The sequence below is a fragment of the Bubalus bubalis genome, chromosome 6 (genome assembly GCF_019923935.1).
Source record: "Bubalus bubalis isolate 160015118507 breed Murrah chromosome 6, NDDB_SH_1, whole genome shotgun sequence".
Classification (NCBI taxonomy): Eukaryota; Metazoa; Chordata; class Mammalia; order Artiodactyla; family Bovidae; genus Bubalus; species Bubalus bubalis.
Genome location: NC_059162.1, coordinates 82,588,323 through 82,604,811, shown reverse-complemented (window position 1 = coordinate 82,604,811; position 16,489 = coordinate 82,588,323). Strand labels below are relative to the sequence as shown.

The following is a 16,489-nucleotide window of genomic DNA, read 5'->3' as shown; positions in this document are numbered from 1 at the left end:
TGGGTCTGAGAAATTCTATTTATACAATTCCAGAGTTGATTAAATCCTGAATATAAAGTTTTGGAGTTGATTAGGAAATCAACACTTCTGTAACACCTCCCAACACTCCCCTGACTCAAATTTCAGAAAAAAGTGAGGTAGCAACCAATAAGGTTGTTAGTGATACTAATAATGGAACCCAATTTCCTGGCACTTCAGTTCAGTCATTCAGTTGTGTCCAACTCTTTGCGACCCCATGGACTGCAGCACGCCAGGCTTCCCTGTCCATCATCAACTCCTGGAGCTTGCTCAAACTCATGTCCATTGAGTCAGTGATGCCATCCAACCATCTCATCCTCTGTTGTCCCCTTCTCCTCCTGCCTTCAATCTTTCCCAGCATCAGGGTCCTTTCAAATGAGTCAGTTCTTCACATCAGGTGGCCAAAGTATTGGAGCTTCAGCATCAGTACTTTCAATGAATATTCAGGACTGATTTCCTTTAGGATGGACTGGTTTTATCTTGCAGTCCAAGGGACTCTCAAGAGGCTTCTCCAACACCACAGCTCAAAAGCATCAATTCTTCAGCGCTCAGCTTTCTTTATAGTCCAACTCTCATATCCATACATGAATACTGGAAAAACCATAGCTTTTGACTAGATGGACCTTTGTTGGCAAAGTAATGGCTCTGCTTTTTAATATGCCGTCTAGGTTGATCATAGCTTTTCTTCCAAGGAACAAGCATCTTTTAATTTCATGGTGGCAGTCACCATCTGCAGTGAATTTGGAGCCCAAGAAAATAAAGTCTGCCACTGTTTCCATTGTTTCTCCATCTATTTGCCATGCAGTGATGGGACCAGATGTCATGATCTTCATTTTTTGAATGCTGAGTTTTAAGTCAGCTTTTTCACTCTGCTCTTTCACTTTCATCAAGAGGCTCTTTAGTTCCTCTTCACTTTCTGCCATAAGGGTGGTGTCATCTGCATATCTGAGGTTATTGATATTTCTCCTGGCAATCTTGACTCCAGCTTGTGCTTCATCCAGTGTGGCATTTTGCATGATGTACTTTGCACATAAGTTAAATAAGCAAGGTGACAATATACAGCCTTGACGTACTCCTTTCCCAATTTGGAACCAGTCTGTTGTTTCATGTCCAGTTCTAACTGTTGCTTCTTGACCTGCATACAGATTTCTCAGGATGCAGGTCAGGTAGTCTGGTATTGCCATCTCTTTCAGAATTTTCCACAGTTTGTTGTGATCCACACAGTCAAAGGCCTGGCTCTTATCTTTCCACTGTTTTTCATGGCCTAGTCAGAATGTAATTGTAACATACCATATCTTAAACACATTACTTACTGTGGTATGATGAGATACATTGCCAACAATGTTGAGGTTTTTGAGCAGCTGGGGAGAGCCACTATACTGTCCGGAGATCTGCTTCCTGACTTCAGCAGCCACAGTTCTGCAACAAAAAAAGCAAATACATTGTTTGCAAAAAGAAATCAGCTTAATTTAAAATGGTAGAAAGCTAAGTACATTAAAAGTTCATTTAAAGAACAACAAAATCTCAGCATATCAGTAAGGTTATAAATGCATAAGCTAATTTAGTAAATACTGCTTATAATTATAGTAGAACATCTTTATAATGCTGATGCAGGGTACAAAACTGACAGTCAACTTACATAAGGCTTCTTTTTGTATACGACATTTCAGGGAAATATTCTGGCTTATGACAGAGCTGAAAGCTATAAGAAGTATATATTATAAAGCATATAAATTTTAAGGATATAAAATTAATTCTAAAATACTTTTTATAAACAATATTCATGCCCCATAAAATTATTCCCTATTTTTACTTAACTAATAAAAACTGTCTGCATACTCTGGTATTAATGGCTTTCTATACTTCGACCCTAATCACCTCTTCAGCTTTTATATTCTATCTCAAATTCTTCTCAACGAACATGAATTGCTTCCTAGAATGCTGTTTCTCTCCTGTATCCACAAATTCAACTCAACTATTTTAAAGGTAAAATTCAAATGGCAAGACTTCCATAAAAGCTTCTTGACTCACCACAGCTAAAATAATATCCTTCTTTCAAACTCAGAGCATTCATCATAACCTAACTCGCATTTTTCTCCTTCCTAGTTATTTTTTCCACATTCATGTATGCCCTATATAAACAGAGGCAATGGTTTCATTTACTGCTATTTTCCCTAAAATATTTGGCATGTGGCACTTAAAACAGAGAAATGTTTATTCACCTCTGGGCCAGCTTGATGATACTTTTGTTCTGCAGTGTTCTCAAATTAACGGTTGAATTCAGAGCCCTAAACATCTTAGTGCCCATTCAAATTTCCAGCTGAATTTCTAGACAATCTCATTTTCCAAAAATTATCTGATTATTATATGATATAGTCTTTAGCCTCTTCTCTTCAATACTTCCTTACCTTTTTCTTATTCAACCACTCCACACATACCTCTTGAGCACTATTAGGAGCTGACTACTCAATTAGAGATTTTTGATACAAAGGTAAAAGAGTTATTTTTTAAGGCTCAAGGTACTGAATTAGCTCAACTTTTTCTTTACTTAAAGTACTTTAGATCATATTTGTGTTTCATAAAAAGTTAATTTGTTATTTATAATTGCCAAAAGTTGGAAGCTTATTCAACAGGTAAAAGGATAAACAAACTGTAGTACATTCACACAATGGAATACTATTCAGCAACTAAAAAAAAAAAATGTGCTAGCAAGCCGAAGAGACGAGACATGGAAGAACCTTAAGAGAATATTGCTAAGTGAAAGAGACAAGGTACTGTATGGTTCCACCTACATGACATTCTGGAAAAAACAAAAGTATGGAGAGGAGAAAAAAAAAACAAAAACAATGGTTGCCAGGGGTTGTAGGAGGAAGGAAAAGGAAGAGATGAATAAGTAATGCCCAGGGGATTTTTAAGGCAGTGAAACTACTCTCCATGATACTATTATAAGAGATACATATACTGTACATTTGTCAAAACCTAAAGAATGCACAACACAAAGAGTAAACCCAATGTAATTTTTGGACTTTAACTAATAATAATATGTTAATATTGGCTTATCTATTAAAACAAAGGTTTCACATCAATCCAAGATGTTAATAATAGGGGATACTTGGTTGGGGTATAAACATGGGTGATCTCTTCACTTTCCACTTTTCTTTAAAACTTCTCCCCAAAAAGTCTTAGTTTTTTTTTTTTTTTAAAAAGCAAATGAATAAAAAAGACTGACAACAGACAAGGGAGGAAGAGAAGAGCATGAAGAAACCATTAGCGGTTAGAGATGAAAGCTAAAGAGAAAAGATAACCTTTGAAGGAGAATACTGATCGAGGACAGGGCAAAGGGAAAAGTCTGTAAAGCACCGGATGTGATAGGACAGGAACATTTACTTCAGTTTATGGCTCCCCTCAGGTCTTTTAATGACACCTATCCACTGTGAATGTTCATCAGGTTTAAAGGCCTTACAATCTCCTGATGGGTTGTCAAGACTGAGACGAAAATATGAAAATGCCTTTAAAGAGAGAGAGAGAGGCAGAGAACAAATATTGTATCTCTACCTTCCTCAGTGCTACTTAACTCAGTCTACCAACCTCAACACTACCTCAGTGTTTCTGTTTTTCAGTGTTTCTGTGGCTAAACCATGAGTAATCTGAATTGTAAACTGCTGTATTTCATCAAGGTCAAGATCTAACTAATTGTTAAGGCTTGCTGTTATTTCAGCTACTGCTAAGTCACTTCAGTCATGTCCAACTCTGTGCAACCCCAAAGACGGCAGCCCACCAGGCTCCCCTGTCCCTGGGATTCTCCAGGCAAGAACACTGGAATGGGTTGCCATTTCCTTCTCCAATGCATGAAAGTGAAAAGTGAAAGGGAAGTTGCTCAGTCGTGTCTGACTCTTAGTGACCCCATGGACTGCAGCCTACCAAGCTCCTCCGCCCATGGGATTTTCAAGAGTACTGGAGTGGGGTGCCATTCAGCTAAGAAAGAAAAGCCTCGTTAATTAACCATTACACCATCAATTAATTGAAAGACATACTCTGATTTCACAAAAATGGTAAAAAATCAAATAAAACTTAAAATATTACTTCCAAAAGAGACAATCTTTTGCTTAATAACAGAGACATGCAATCTTCACAGAGACATTAATCTCCACATTACAAATATTTGTCTTATTTGTACAAGACATGATTTCCCCCAAAGAGAAAATCAGTAAAAATTTGTAAAATAAGAACCATTTCCAAACTGAGCTATAATGGTAATAAAAATATCTGCAACCCAGAAAAGGATGTATTTATATTAAGACCCTCTACATGAAAAGATTTCTTCAACAGTAATTGAGGAAATTTTCCCAAACAGAAAAGTCTCTCTTAACTACACCATGGTCCAAAGTATGCATGACAAGTAATGTAATAAATATAGTTCCTGATATCAATTAAAAGCCTTTATCACAGATTACTTTTCTGATAATTTTTCCTATTCCTAATGTAGCTCATATAGTAAAGCAATACAAGGAAGTCTTTTTACTTCTAATAAGCTATTAACATCAACAGCAAAGTGGAAAGAGGTCAAAAATCCCACAGTTACTTATGCTCTTAAATTATAATAGCAAAATATCTTCTTTCCCTCCCTGAAGAACATGATCCAATATTTGACCTATTTATCTCCTTACCAACTCTCACCAGCTCCACAAACTCCCTCACTATGTCAACACGCATTACAGTTTTTACAAAAAAAAAAACAAAAATGCACTCACTAAGACCATTCATCATGAGACATTAGAAATGACAAACAAAGCGTTCACATTCTAAGGGAAAATTATGTTGCATGTAGCATTTCATCTAACCTCATCCCACTTTCAGATGGCCCATCAACCATGATTTCCAAATGTCTCAAGCCTAATCTGGGCCTCTCTCATCTCTACTCATTCTTCATGGGTCCAGAGGAAACGCCCAGGTGAAGATGGCAGGCGGATTCTTTACCACTGAGCCACCTGGGAAACCAAAGGAGAGTTTAGACTAAAATAAAAGAAGTTAGTTGAGCTACTCCTATAAAGTTTACAAAAGAAAAAAAAAAAGTCTGCAATGTAATATGTCAAATAAGAATAATATCTCTTGGAACTGGTACTGTTTACATTGAAGACAGAACTCAGGGAAGAAGTGTAAGGGAATATACCATGGAATATACCAGGTAAGGGAACATATCAAAGACAAGGCAAAAGGGCTAGCTAAAAAGCCCCAAAAGAAAAAAGGTAAGAACAGATGATACTCCAATGCTGTGACTATACAAGTCCACAAGTCCAAGACTGATGACCAACAGGCTGAATCATAGTTGGACCATTGTGTATAGTTCGTATTAAAGACAAAAGGAGGCAAAAATAAATAAACAAATGCAACACTGTATCACTTTCCAAGTATTTGTGCCAAATTTGTCTAACTTGAACTGAATCAGACCTATATAACCCTAAGTTTACTTTTTAAATCTGTGAGTCTATTTCTGCTTTGTAATAAGTTCATTTGTGTGTGTGTGTGTGTGTGTGTGTGTGTGTGTGTGTGTATGGTTATCAGAGGAGGATGGGGTAGGAAGGGATAGTTAGGGAGTTTGGAATTGACATATACACTGCTATATTTAAAATGACTAACATAACACTGTTAGTCAACTATCAGTTCAGTTCAGTTCAGTTCAGTCGCTCAGTCGTGTCCAACTCTTTGCGACCCCATGAATCGAAGTACGCCAGGCCTCCCTGTCCATCACCATCTCCCGGAGTTCACTCAGACTCACGTCCATCGAGTTGGTGATGCCAGCCAGCCATCTCATCCTCTGTCGTCCCTTTCCTCCTGCCTCCAATCCCTCCCAGCATCAGAGTCTTTTCCAATGAGTCAACTCTTTGCATGAGGTGGCCAAAGTACTGGAGTTTCAGCTTTAGCATCATTCCTTCCAAAGAAATACACCAATATAAAATAAAAAGTTTAAAAACAAACCTGTATATCTAATATCTAGATCACAAAAAATACAGAGAACAGTATTAACAATACCAAAAAAAGGCAATCAGACAAAAACCAAAAGAAAAGTCATGTCTCTTTAACAAGTCAATGTGATGAATAAATAAACACAGTGGGCTAAGCTTTAGCACAAAAAAGACATAAGGCTAAAAATTAAAGTCTATTCAAAAAGAGAAAAAAAGACTTAAATATAACCAAATACAATGAATAGTTCTTAACTGGATCCTGGTTTGAACAAGATATTTCTAAGGATAATGAGAAATTTGAACATGGACAAGGTATTACATAATTAAGAATTAGTGTTTTTTTAATGTGGGAAACAGTATTGTAATAATGGAAGAAAATGTCCTTATATTTTAGAAAGGCAAATGAGGTCTATAATTTACCTTAATGGCTTAAAACTCTTCAATTATTACTACTCTGCCTTAACAGAGAAAACTAGAAAACTAAATATGGAATACAGGTATGGCAAATAATCTTCAAGAAGTGTATCACATCCTCCGTACATTCCTGACTGGTTAATTCTGCCTCTTTTACTCAAGTCAGACACTCATCCTCTGTGCTTTCAAAGCACTGTGTTTATCCTCATTCATTCAAAGTAATGGAGTTTCCAGGAAGCTCGTTCAGATAGGCGGCGGACTAGTCAGATTGTTTCCATGGTGGAATGAGAACCTGGCCTTGCAGACAGAGTTTGATTTCAGCAATGGGAAAACCCAATGTTTGTAAACATTCTTTGAAAGAAGCACATAAATTGCAATGTAGGTTCTTCTAGAATGGTAGTAATGCAACCCACAAACGTAAAAGTATGGTGGGGGAAAAAAGAGTCTGGTGAAATATGAAAGATTTGGCTTCTCAGACCTGGCACACTCACTTTTCAGAGGTACCTTTGCAACCTCCTTGAAGAATGACTGAAGCCAAGGAAACTTTAATTCTGACAGGAATATGTCTCTTTTTTTGTATAAATGTCTCAAAAGAGGTTAATTTCTGCCATTAAAGAAAATGTGTATTGTTTTTAACTGTCTGGCGGCACTTTCCTATCAAAAACTACCTCATTGTGATAACTGAGCAGATAAATAGCATGTATCAAACTGTTCTGAAATCTATTTACCTGTCTCCTTACAAGGAACTAAGCAATTAGTTTTACCTAGCTTAGCACCCTCTAGGAGAGTGCCTAGAACACTCTGGGTACTTAATAAAGTTTAAAAAGCTGAAGTGAAAAATATGAGACTATAGAGAAATTCAGAAAATTCAACAGTGGCCACAGAATTGGAAAACGTCACTTTTGATTCCAATCCCAAAGAAAGGCAATGCCAAAGAATGTTCAAACTACTGCACAATTGCACTCATCTCACATGCGAGCAAAGTAACGCTCAAAATTCTCCAAGCCAGGCTTCAGCAATACGTGAACTGTGAACTTCCAGATGTCCAAGCTGTATTTAGAAAAGCAGAGGAACCAGAGATCAAACTGCCAACATCTGCTGGATCATCAAAAAAGCAAGAGAGTTCAAAAAAAACCTACTTCTGCTTTATTGACTACACCAAAGCCTTTGACTGTGTAGATCACAACAAACTGTGAAAAATTCTTCAAGAGACAGGAATACCAGACCACCTTACCTGCCTCCTGAGAAGTCTAACGCAGGTCAAGAAACAACAGTTAGAACTGGACATAGAACAATGCACTGGTTCCAAATTGGGAAAGGATTATGTCAAGGCTGTATTTTGTCATCTTACTTATTTAACTTATATGCAGAATACATCATGCAAAATGCCAGGCTGGATGAAGCACAAGAAGGAATCAAGACTGCCAAGAGAAATATCAATAACCTCAGATATGCAAGATGACACCACCCTTATGGCAGAAAGTGAACAGGAACTAAAGAGCCTCTTGATGAAAGTGAAAGAGGAGGGTGAAAAAGCTGGCTTAAACCTCAACATTCAAAAAACTAAGATCATGGCTTCCAGTTCTATCACTTCATGGCAATAGATGGGGAAATAATGGAAACAGTGGCAGACTTTATTTTCTTGGTCTCCAAAATCACTGCAGATGGTGACTGCAGCCATGAAATTAAAAGACACTTGCTCCTTGGAAGAATAGCTATGACCAACCTAGACAGCATGTTAAAAAGCAGAGACATCACTTTGCCAACAAATGTCCATCTAGTCAAGGCTATGGTTTTTCCAGTAGTCATGTATGGATATGAGAGCTGAACCATAAAGAAAGCTAAGCACAAAGCTTTTGAACTATGGTGTTGGAGAAGACTTTTGAGAGTCCCTTAGACAGCAAGAAAATCAAACCAGTCCATCCTAAAGGAAATGAGTCCTGAATATTCATTGGAAGGACTGATGCTGAAGCTGAAGCTCCAATACTTTGGCCATCTGATGTGAAGAACTGACTCATTTGAAAAGACCCTGATGCTGGGAAAGATTGAAGACAGGAGGAGAAGGGGACCACAGAGGATGAAATGGCTGGAGAGCATCACCGGCTTGATGGATACGAGTTTGAGCAAGCTCTGGGAGTTAGTGATGGACAGGGAAGCCTGGTGTGCTGCAGTCCACGGGGTCACAAAGAGACAGACACAACTGAGCGACTGAACTGAGAGAAAAATTCATAATTCCTCCTCCCAAAAAAGTAGTTCAATAAGAATGGTAGAATGGAACAACTGATATGAACTTCTTGAGAGCAGGAATTACATCTTACTAATCTTTACATTTACATCTTCAATGTCTAAGATAATGAGACAATGGCAGGGGGAGAAAGTAGAATGGAGAGACAAGTGTAAGAGTGGAGAGAAAGAAAAGGAAGTAAGAAAAAAGGATGAACTTAGAGACTACCCAGTATGTGCACTTTCCAAATGCTTATCAGAGTAAACTAACCTATAAGTACTGTTGGTTTCTAATTGATTGAAAGAAGACAAGAAGTATACCTTTGTATCTATTACTGTCAAAAAATCAAGTGCTTGCTGGGGAGGAAAAAAGTCTGAATCAACAGAGGAGTTCTAAATGTATATAACTTTTTTTTTAAGAGCCTAGTAACATCATTACTATCCCATTTGTTAAGTGGTAAGTTTAAAAACTACTACTGAATCATAATGCTCTCCTATTCTATGTGAAACTCTTCATTTTAACAATGTGTTAATAAGACAACATGTTACTTATCTCAAAGTAGTCTCTAATATGTCTTTAGCAAATCTGCAAAGGGCTGGTTCCAGAACTACACTTAAAACTCTTTACCACTACATAAATACAGTTACTATGAGAAGTAGGGAAAATAAGATTTCCCACTATGGAGAAAAGACAAAACAACTTGATAAAAGACATCTTTTTTTAAAAAAGGAAAATGTACATGGTACTGGGGCACCCCAAGTGGCACTAGTGGTAAAGAACCCACCTGCCACTGCAAGAGACTTAACAGATGAGATGGAGAGATGCAGGTTGGATCCCTGGCTGGGGAAGATTTCCTGAAGGAGAAGCCTGGTAGTGCATGGGGGTCGGAGAGTCTGGACACAACTGGAGTGACGTAGCATGCACACACATACATGGTATTAAAAACTCAAACTTGCACTTCCCCTGGTGGTCTAGTGGTTAAGACTTTGTGCTCCCAATACAAGGAGCATGGGTTTGATCTCCCTGGTCCAGGAAGATCCCACATGCCATGTGGTGCAGTCAAAAATAAATTAATTCATTAAACAAATCTCAAACTTCACAGAGAAGTAAAAACAAAAGGTCTATTTCTCTACCCTTTCCAATCCCCCATCCCATTCCCCACATGTGACCACTTAATGTTTTCTTAGGGATCCTTCAAGAAAAAGATGCTCTACTACAAAGCCACAGTTATCAAGACAGTATGGTACTGGCACAAAGACAGAAATATAGATCAATGGAACAAAATAGAAAGCCCAGAGATAAATCCACGCACATATGGACACCTTATCTTTGACAAAGGAGGCAAGAATATACAATGGATTAAAGACAATCTCTTTAACAAGTGGTGCTGGGAAATCTGGTCAACCACTTGTAAAAGAATGAAACTAGAACACTTTCTAACACCATACACAAAAATAAACTCAAAATGGATTAAAGATCTCAACGTAAGACCAGAAACTATAAAATTCCTAGAGGAGAACATAGGCAAAACACTCTGACATACATCACAGCAGGATCCTCTATGACCCACCTCCCAGAATATTGGAAATAAAAGCAAAAACAAACAAATGGGACCTAATTAACCTTAAAACCTTCTGCACATCAAAGGAAACTATTAGCAAGGTGAAAAGACAGCCTTCAGAATGGGAGAAGATAACAGCAAATGAAGCAACTGACAAACAACTAATCTCGAGAATATACAAGCAACTCCTACAGCTCAACTCCAGAAAAATAAATGACCCAATCAAAAAATGGGCCAAAGAACTAAATAGACATTTCTCCAAAGAAGACATACAGATGGCTAACAAACACATGAAAAGATGCTCAACATCACTCATTATCAGAGAAATGCAAATCAAAACCACTATGAGGTACCATTTCACACCAGTCAGAATGGCTGCGATCCAAAAGTCTACAAGTAATAAATGCTGGAGAGGGTGTGGAGAAAAGGGAACCCTCTTACACTGTTGGTGGGAATGCAAACTAGTACAGCCACTACGGAGAACAGTGTGGAGATTCCTTAAAAAACTGGAAATAGAACTGCCTTATGATCCAGCAATCCCACTGCTGGGCATACACACTGAGGAAACCAGAAGGGAAAGAGACACGTGTACCCCAATGTTCATCGCAGCACTGTTTATAATAGCCAGGACATGGAAGCAACCTAGATGTCCATGAGCAGATGAATGGATAAGAAAGCTATGGTACATATACACAATGGAGCATTACTCAGCCATTAAAAAGAATACATTTGAATCAGTTCTAATGAGGTGGATGAAACTGGAGCCTATTATACAGAGTGAAGTAAGCCAGAAAGAAAAACACCAATACAATATACTAATGCATATATATGGAATTTAGAAAGATGGTAACAATAACCCTGTGTACGAGACAGCAAAAGAGACACTGATGTATAGAACAGTCTTATGGATTCTGTGGGAGAGGGAGAGGGTGGGAAGATTTGGGAGAATGGCATTGAAACATGTAAAATATCATGTATGAAACGAGTTGCCAGTCCAGGTTCGATGCACGATACTGGATGCTTGGGGCTGGTGCACTGGGATGACCCAGAGGGATGGTATGGGGAGGGAGGAGGGAGGAGGGTTCAGGATGGGGAACACATGTATACCTGTGGCAGATTCATTTTGATATTTGGCAAAACTAATACAATTATGTAAAGTTTAAAAATAAAATTAAATTAAAAAAATAAATAAAAGAAAAGAAAAGAAAATCATATATATATAAAAAGAAATTCTTACTTTTTAATACTCACATATAACATCATACATAATCTTTTCTTGGTATCTTACATTATACACAATATATCTTGAGAACTTTCCGTATCAGCACATAAAATTAATAATAATATTCTATCAATGTTTACCAAGCACTTACAATGCGCCAGATGTTGTTTACAGTGTTAAATTTCTTATACCTCATTTAACCTTCAGAAAAACTCTATGAAGTGGGCACTATAAGAGGATACTGAAATTTCAAGAAGTTCAGGTCATATTAACCAATAAGGAATAGCCCTAAGATCTGAACTTAGAGCACTTACTCTTAACCACTGTTCTCCTCTTATCTAACACTGAGTCCATGAAATGGATAAACTGCAACATATTTAACCACTCTCTACTGGTAGACATTTAAGCTATTTCTGGTCTGCAAAGATCATCACTAGAATGTAAGCTTCATTGAGAGATTTTGGTCTAAATCAAGAGTTACGGGTGATTTTTACTTTCTCTTTTGGGCCTTTTGTATTTCCAAATTTCCTGCAGTACTATACACTAATCTACAGCAAGAAAAAATAGACATTTTTAGATAAATTTCAAAAATAGAGCAACTTTCCCAGGCTTATAAGGTAGACACTGGGTTCGAATTCAGATCCATAAAACTCTGAAGGCCTCTTTCCATGGAAGAAAGTTTCCAAAGGTAAATAATTCTAATTATAGTTCATACTGGGCTTCTCTGGTGGCTCAGTGGTAAAGAATCCACCTGCCAATGCAGGAGACATAAGTTCGATGCCTGGGTCAAGAAGATCCCCTGGAGAAGAAAATGGCAGCCCCCTCCAGTATTCTTGCCTGGGACAGTCCCATGGACAGAGGAGCCTGGCAGGCTACAATCCTTGGGGTCACAAAAGAGTCAGACACAACTTAGAGACAGAATGACAACAAATATTTCATATTAATGATTTCTCTATTCTCCAAAATCTAGCCTATGAGGTCAGTTAAAGATACCTAGCGAAAATGTCTGATACACATTAACATATTAATAGGAACACTATAATAATTACGACCACTGGTACGATCTGTTTCCTATCTTTCATGAATGGTTAAATAAAACTCCCACCTGAGGCGCTGTCATTCGTAAGTTATCCTGCATTAAATTCTTTATGAATCTAGGTCCAGAGTGGACCAGTAACGACTAAAAGTCCAAGAAAACAAAAACACATACAGGTTGATTTGTGAAACCAAAGAACTGAAATAATCCTTCTCTATAATACACTTCACATTTAAGTCAGACTTCCTTTAGGGGCAGAATGAAAAAAAAAAAAAAAAAAGGATGTCAGATGACTCATGTATCCCATCTGACACTATCTGGGGATAATATTTAAGTTAAAGATTCAGAAAGCACTGTATTAAAAAGACTTGGAGGTCTCCATCATTCTGATCTACAGCATTTCACTATTATCTCAATTTCCTCACCTAAAACATGGTGGTAACAATGCTCCCTACTTCATGGAACATATTAAACATAGAAAAAAATTTAAAGTCTTAGTATTTGTAAAAATTATCACTGACCTTAAATTGGCAACTAAAAAGAAAACTGAAGGGGGAAAATCCCTACTGTAAAAAGTCAATCCTCCCAAAAGGAGATAAATATATCTTAATTCCACTAGTTCAGGAAAATAAAGCCTGAATCTCCTTACCCATAAATTCTAACACTGTATACCAAGATAAGATAACATACAAATTATATTCTGGTGTAAACTATATATAATTAGCTGCTAAACTGTTCATCTTAAAGACTTCTCAAATATTTGTCTCCTGCTTCAGTTTCCTACACTACCTGCCTCAGTTCAGTTCAGTTCAGTCGCTTAGTCATGTCCAACTCTTTGCAACCCCATGGAATACAGTACGCCAGGCCTCCCTGTCCATCACCAACTCCTGGAGTTTACTCAAGCTCATGTCCATCGAGTCGGTGTTGCCATCCAACCATCTCATCCTCTGTTGTCCCCTTCTCCTCCTGTCTTGAATCTTTCCCAGCATCAGGCTCTTTTATAATGAGTCAGTTCTTCACATCAAGTGGCCAAAGTACTGGAGCTTCAGCTTCAGCATCAGTCCTTCCAATGAACAGCCAGTGTTGATTTCCTTTAGGATTGACTGGTTGGATCTCCTTGCTGTGCAAGGGACTCTAAGAGTCTTCTCCAACACCACAGTTCAAAAGCATCAATTCTTCGGTGCTCAGCTTTCTTTATAGTCCAAATCTCACATCCATACATGAATACTGGAAAAACCACAGCTTTGACTAGATGGACCTTTGTTGGCAAAGTAATGGCTCTGCTTTTTAATATGCTGACTAGGTTGGTCATAGCTTTTCTTCTAAGGAGCAAGCATCTTTTAATTTCATGGCTGCAGTCACCATGTGCAGTGACTTTAGAGGCCAAGAAAATAAAGTCTCTCACTGTTTCCACTGTTTCTCCATCTATTTGCCATGCAGTGATGGGACCAGTGATGGGACCATGATCTTCGTTTTCTGAATGTTGAGTTTTAAGCCAACTTTTTCACTCTCCTCTTTCACTTTCATCAAAAGGCTCTTTAGTTCTTCACTTTCTGCCATAAGGGTGGTGTTCCTCTGCATATCTGAAGTTATTGATATTTCTCCCGGGAATCCTGATTCCAGCTTGTGCTTCATCCAGCATGGCATTTCACATGATGTACTCTGCATATAAATAAAATAAGCAGGGTGACAATATACAGCCTTGACATATTCCTTTTCCTATTTGGAACCAGTCTGTTGTTCCATGTCCAGTTCTAACTGTTGCTTCTTCACCTGCATACAGATTTCTCAGGATGCAGGTCAGGTGGTCTGGTATTCCCATCTCTTTCAGAAGTTTCCACAGTTTGTTGTGATCCACACAGTCAAAGGCTTTGCTGGAGTCAATAAAGCAAAAGTAGATGTTTTTCTAAAACTCTATTGCTTTTTCAATGATCCAACGGATGCTGGCAATTTGATCTCTGGTTCCTCTGCCTTTTCTAAATCCAGCTTGGACATCTGGAAGTTCACAGTTCACGTACTGCTGAAGCCTGGCTTGGAGAATTTTGAGCATTACTTTGCTAGCATGTGGGATGAGTGCAATTCTGCAGTAGTTTGAACGTTCTTTGGCGTTGCCTTTCTTTGGGATTGGAATGAAAACTGACCTTTTCCTGCCCTGTGGCCACTGCTGAGTTTTCCCAATTTGCTGACATATTGACAGCAACACTTTCACAGAGTCATCTTTCAGGATTTGAAATAGCTCAAATAGAATTCTATCACCTCTAGTAGCTTTGTTTGTAGTGATGCTTCCTAAGGCCCACTTGACTTCACAATCCAGGATGTCTGGCTCTAGGAGAGTGATCACACCATCATGGTTATCTGGGTCATGAACATTATCTGTAACATTATCTGTTACATAACATTATCTGTAGGCAGGTAATAGTTAAATGTTTAACTTAAACTTTTATAGTTAACTTAAATAGTTAAACTTAATAGTGACAGCTTTCCTCCTAAGACTGGAATGAAAGCAAGGATGTGCATTCTCACCATTTCTATTCAATACTATACCGAAGGATCCAGGCAGTGGAATTCAGGAAAGGAGAAAAGGAGGAAGGAAAGAAAGGAAGAAAGGGAGAAGGGAAAGGAAAAATGGAGAGAGAGAAGGAGGGAAGGAAAGGAAAGAAATTAAAGGCATTAAGATTGGAAAGGAAGAAATAAACTCTTTACTCAAAGACAATACATCCTATAAGCAGAAAAGTTTAAGGAATCCACCAAACATTTCGAGAATTAATACATGAGTTCAGCAAGGTCAGAAGATACAAATTTAACATTCAAAATTCAATTGCATTTCTACATACTAGCAACAAACTCACCAAAAATAATTCTTTAATTCCATTCATGATAACATCAAAAACAATAAAATACTTAAAAATAGATTTAACAAAAGTGTAAGACTTACACACTGAAAAATTTTACTAAGAGAAATCAATAAAGCTCTAAATAAATGAAGACACAACCTGTTTTCATGGATCTGAAGACTTAATATTGCTAATGCCAACTCTCTCCAAGATAATCTACAGATTCAATGTAATCCTTATCAAAATCCTAAAAGAATAGTTGCAGAATTGCCAAAATTCATGTTGATACTGATCCTAAAATGCTTGAAGAAATGTATAAAACAATTTTAAAAAATAAAAAAAAAAAGTTGAAAGACTTACACTTCAGGCTATCAAATTTTACTGTAAAATAACAGTAATCAGAACAGTTTGATATTGCAAGGACAGATATACAGATCCATGATTTCTGACAAGGTATGAAGTCAATTCATACCTTGAGAAGATGGTCTTTCCAACAAAGACTACTGCAACAATGAACATTCACATGCAAAAGATGAATTTAGACCCTCATCTCACACCATGCACAAAAATTAATGCAAAATGGATCATAAACCAAAAGTAAAAGCTAAAACTTCTAGAAGAAAACAGAGAAGGAAACCCTAAGCATGAATTATGCAGTCTTAGATAACAACACCAACATCATAATCCACAAAAAGAAAACTACTGAATTAGACTTCATCAAAATTTAAAGTCTTTGTGCTTCAAAATTCACCACTAAGAAAATGAAAAAACAAACCAGACAGGAGAAAATATTTGCAAATCATGTATCTAATAAAGGGCCTGTATCTAAAATGTATAAAGAACTCTTACAACTCAAAAACAAGATAAATAATCCCTTCAAAATTGAGCAAAAGATTTTAATAGATATTTCACCAATAAGATATGTAAATGGTTAATAAGCACAGGAAAAATATCACTAATCATTAAGGAAATGCAAATCAAAACCACAATGTCAGTACCAGTACATGACAAGCTTTGAAAAGCTATACTAAGTGAAAGAAGCCAGACACAAAAGGCTGTGTATTATATGATTCCACTTATACGATACTTTCAGAAAAGGTAAATTTAGAGACAAAGTGACAGACTTAAAAGTATATTAGGGGTTGCCGCAGCTTGGGGTGGGACTAAGGAGTGACTATAAACTGGCACAAGTGATCCTAGGTGGGAATGAAAAAGGT

At 37.4% G+C, this 16,489-nt stretch overlaps 1 protein-coding gene across 6 annotated transcripts in view; it reads right to left on the bottom strand.

The window, feature by feature from the left end:
* The window catches only part of DOCK7 (dedicator of cytokinesis 7), a 189,127-nt gene that overhangs the window by 159,289 nt on the left and 13,349 nt on the right, over window positions 1–16,489 (bottom strand). For all 6 annotated transcript variants that reach the window (XM_025288575.3, XM_006055930.4, XM_006055931.4 and 3 more), the window contains exon 2: window positions 1,332–1,437. In XM_025288575.3, coding sequence (XP_025144360.2) covers window positions 1,332–1,437 — 106 coding nt within the window. The remainder of the gene's footprint in view (window positions 1–1,331; window positions 1,438–16,489) is intronic.